We start from the raw sequence: 4,939 nt of genomic DNA, 5'->3' as shown, positions 1-4,939 counted from the left end.
ATCTTTAATTTTTTACCATAAGATCGAATTATTTTATTATTAAAAAGGTGATATTTTATTATTAAAAAAGTGATTAATCTGCACACATTCCCTACTATAGGGAATGCCTATCCACATAATTATATTATATTGTGCTGACTTATTTCATTTGTCGTATCAGCATTAGGCACAGACATCACATAGCTCCATATGATGCAGTATACACCCATCGATCACAAGGTTTCTAGTTACACAATCTAAAACTTAGCCCTCACTTCACTTAGTTTACCAGTAATCTCCGCAGGAACATGATCCATCCTTGAAATGATGAAAACGGTTTGCATCCCTGACAACAATTTGTCGACTAACAATTTTGGAAATGAATTTAGTGACACAATGGCAGTCACCACACACTCTCAAATTCTTGGTAATTTGGAGAGGTGTTCCAGGGCTTGTGTTAATAAGCCCAAAAGCAATGGCCAACTTCTCGCTGTGACTCTGGAGAATGTCTTCTTTAACTTCCTCCTGCACGTCGTGAAGCACAAAGTTCTTGTTAGGCAAATACCCTGCCTCCTCCATCTTCCCCGCCAAGATCTCCAATGTTGCATAAATTTCCTCCGATTGAGGGTGTGATCTATCTCCCACAAGGAATGCATGGACTGTGTTATTCACCTCAATAAAGCTGCAACCTGGTGTCTTTTTCAATAGCTTCTCTTTCATCATTGTTCTGACTTTTACTACATCATCCCACCTCCCAGCTGCAGCATAAATATTTGATAACAAAACATAATTTCCAGCATTTTCAGGCTCCAAATTGAAAAGGTGCTCTGCAACATCGTGTCCGATATCAATGTTGCCATGAATTCTGCAAGCAGCAAGCAAGCTTCCCCATATACGAGCATCAGGTTCCAGAGGCATCTTCTTGATAAAATCCTGTGCTTCATGGAGCTGCCCAGAACGGCCAAGGAGGTCAACCATGCTTGTATAATGATCCAACCTAGGTATGATGCCATACTCTTGACTCATGGATTCAAAAAGTCGCCAGCCATCATCCACCAAGCCTGCATGACAGCAGGCACATAAAACAGAAGCGAAGGTGATGTGATCTGGCTTCATTCCTGTCAATTGCATTCTCTTAAAAATTGCTAATGCATCCTCACCATACCCGTGCATTCCATACCCTGCAATCATTGCATTCCATGTTACTACACCTCTTGTAGACATCTTTTCGAACAATTGGCAGGCAATATTTATTCTTCCACATTTGGCGTACATGTCTATTAAGGCAGTTGAAACAAAAACATTTGAATCAAATTCACTCCTAATTATGTAACCATGGATCCTCCTAGCTTGGGGAAGACTTGCTAAATGAGCACAAGCTTGGAGCACACCAACAATGGTGATTTCATTCGGTACCACATCTGTTAACTGCATCTGACAAAAAAGATTGAGGGCTTCAATGGCGTGCCCATTCTGGGAAAATCCCGCTATCATAGCATTCCACGAGACCAAGTCTCTTGTAGACATTTCATCAAATATTTGGCGCCCAATCTCTAAATATCCACATTTTGAGTACATAGTTACAAGAGAATTTTGCACCGAAATATCTGACTGAAGGTTGTTTCTCACGACATAATCATGTATGTCCATCCCTTCTTCCAGAGCAGCTAATTCACCGCACGCAGGAAGCATGCTCACAATCGTCGCCCGGTTAGGTTTAACATTTGCAAGTTTCATTTGATGGAAAATTGTCATTGCCTCACCGGCACAACCACGCTGAGCATACCCTGCAATCATTGTATTCCATGAAACTATATCCTTTGTAGACATGTTGTCAAACACCCGACGTGCAGTGTCTAATCTACCACATTTGGCATACATATTTACAAGGGCAGTCTCCACAAAAACATCAGACACCATTTTATGTTTAACAATGTAATCATGGATGCCCTTACCCTCCTCCAGATCTTGTAACTGGGCGCATACCCGGAGTGCACTCAGAACAGTTACAGGGTTTGGCTTCACTTCACCCAGTAGCATAGCCTTATAGAGTGCCAAGGCCTCGCTTGCATTTTCAGTCTGGGCATATCCTGCAATTATTGCATTCCACGAAACAATATGTCTTTCAAGCAGTCTGTCAAACACTTGGCGCGCAATATCTATTCTCCCACACTTGGCATACACAGCTACTAGAGCATTTCCCACAAAAACATCTAATTCACAGCCACTTCTTGTTATCTGACAATGAATCTCCTTGCCCTTTTCTAGAGCCAATAGAGAAGCACATGCCTTCAGTACAGAAGGAAATGTGAATTTGTCTGGCTGTGTACCTGCCTCTTGCATTTGGCAATAAAGTGCAAGGGCTTCTTCACAGGGGCCATTGCAGGCATAGCCTCTAATCATCGTGTTCCATAAGAATCCACTTCTTTGAGGCATTCTGTCAAACATTTGGCGTGCATCAACAATATTACCACATATTGCATACATTGTAGCAATTTTGGTACACAAAAAGATGTTTTGGTACAGTCCATTGATGACAAGATGGACATGGAGTTTCTTTCCCTGTGAGAGTGATTTATTGTTGGCGAAGGTTTGCAAGAGGGAGGCATAGCTGTTAACATTGCCATTACAGATTTCTGTTAATAAATTGTAGTGGAATTTAGAATCCAAGTTAGGTTCAGGTTTCTGAGCAGCAGACGTATGAACATGAAGGAACAAGCCTAGAATGTATCTGACATTGCTGTTGTTGAGTTTACAGAAAGTACCAAAAGCAGAAACCCTCAGCACAGTTAGCATTTGTTCGGCCCATGGCCAGAGAGATGAGCTTTACGTTGGTTCATTCACCTCGCTCGACCGATATTCTTTTAATTCCTGTTGAATATTTTGTCAAACTCCATCTATTTATTTGAAAGACAGTGAGCTTGCGTAAAATAATGCAGCTTCAAATTGCACTCCAGAATTTTTATCTCCTCCATTTAAAATAATGGCTTTACATTTTATTCATTGAAGAATTGGTGTTTTGCCAAATTTCAAATAGAATCACTAACATAAGGATCTCTGAAGAGTACAAAGGGTCAAACCCCTAACCTTTGGAGATTCTACTTGTCCTAACCTGTTGTGAAGTGTATTTGTCCTTTGAAATTTCTCTCAAGGAAGAGATTTCTTAGTTTATGTTGGTTTAACATGGATGTTATGTAAATCAATACATATTAATATCATATGTCATGCGAAGTTGTAGTTAATCAAAAGTAATGTATTTTCATATTTGAAGAAAAAAAATAAACAAATTCAATATTAACTAATCTTAAAGTTGTAGTTAATCAAAAGTAATGTATTTTCATATTTCAAGAAAAAACAAACAAATTAAATATTAACTAATCTTAACTATATTTGCCCTGTAATCCCTTTCCAACACATAGAAGTATGTTAAATAACTCCTTTCCCATGATCAACCTAACTAGGATGTTATTTTTGGGTTACATTCAATTACAATTTCAACACATAGAAGTATGTTAAATAACTCCTTTCCCATGATCAACCTAACTAGGATGTTATTTTTGGGTTACATTCAATTACAATTTAACCTTACATAGGGTCATTCAAAAAATGGTTTACTCCCCAAAAAAAACTATGCACACTATTATTATATTTAAAATTTGGAGTTGTTATGTAAAATTAATAGATTTTTAAATATAATTATTTTCTTTAATTGATGATTTCATTATTTATTTATGAAAGTGTATATATTTTATTTTTTTGAAATTGAATAATAACATTCAAAGAGGATATACATATTTTAAACTATTATGCCCATTCAATTGGTGTCTTAATCAACAAAATAATGGTGTGTCTATTATTATTGTTGTTCAATAAACATGGTATACTCACATAGGTCAACCACCTTAAGTAATTGTTCACACAAACAAAGCAAAGATCAATACACCAATGAATGACAATATCAAAACCCTCAAAGAAGAAATCAATGCATGGCTCAACCACTCAATGCAATATATTAATTCAAAAGGAAAATACGTTACATATTAGTTTCTGACAATTTATCATTAGCAAATGACCATCTATGCTCTTTAAACAAAGATTACGGACCAATCAAGTGTTAACTCATGAATTAATATAGCTATTAGTCTCGAGGAGAAGATGAGCTATTATATCACTTTATGTCTAGAACATAATTGTGATAACAAATTTGATAATTATAATGCATAATAATAATAAAAAAACCACTAGTGTTATCAGGAAATCTAGTGTCCATTCAGAGCTGCTAGTCCCACTAAGACGGGTAGCTATCTTAGAAACAAACAAACTAAAGTTACTTGCGTTTTCCTTTATGAGAAGTAGATGAGATAGAAGTAGAGAGTACAAACCTTAGTTTCGCTTGGCTCCTTACTTATTTCCTCTCCCCTTTGACAGACCTTTGTCGCTCCTCCCTTGTTTACCCCGCTTCAAAGAGCACCTGTAAATTCAAAGCAACATGATACCATCAAAGTACAGAGATCTACAATCATAAACAATATAGGACCAGATATATATTGACCACACAAATGCATACATCAAAACATACAAGAATGTGGAGGAAAACTCGAATAGCTTTATTGATAGAAAGGGTAGAAGAGAGGATTACAACCCATTGATCTGACCCAACGTCATCCTCCTAGCATGAAAGCCCTTCTTCACCTCATGAAAATCTTAGATCACCGAACACTATGATGTTCCACAAAGAAACCAACAACACTTCCTTACAAAATACAAGATTCCAGCCCCTGGATCTCTGGGATGAGGGATCCATATATAGATGTTTGCAGGTGGGTGAGTCAGCTTCTGGGTTTTTGATTAGTGTCATTTCTCTGATAGTTCTCAATTCCACTTGGAGATTTCATGATCTCTTACTCATCCCTGGGCGAATTCAGGGAGGCAAGTGTCATAGGAGAAGTTTCTGGAAGAT

The 4,939-nt window shown here is 37.5% G+C and overlaps 1 protein-coding gene across 1 annotated transcript; it reads right to left on the bottom strand.

Moving 5' to 3' along the window:
* Nucleotides 1–254: 254 nt before the first annotated feature.
* LOC149232258 (pentatricopeptide repeat-containing protein At1g11290, chloroplastic-like) lies at nucleotides 255–3,076 on the bottom strand. Its single transcript, XM_089379382.1, has 2 exons — nucleotides 2,745–3,076; nucleotides 255–2,590 (listed from the first exon to the last, which is right to left on the bottom strand). Exons 1-2 carry the CDS (start codon nucleotides 2,786–2,788, stop codon nucleotides 265–267), a joined length of 2,370 nt encoding a protein of 789 aa, XP_089235508.1. The 5' UTR covers nucleotides 2,789–3,076; the 3' UTR covers nucleotides 255–264.
* Between the last annotated feature and the right edge of the window lie 1,863 nt (nucleotides 3,077–4,939).

Source organism: Pinus tabuliformis, chromosome J (assembly GCF_031772625.1).
Source record: "Pinus tabuliformis cultivar Carrire ecotype Pingquan chromosome J, CPIR1, whole genome shotgun sequence".
NCBI classification, from domain to species: Eukaryota; Viridiplantae; Streptophyta; class Pinopsida; order Pinales; family Pinaceae; genus Pinus; species Pinus tabuliformis.
This window is presented reverse-complemented; position numbering and strand designations above follow the sequence as displayed.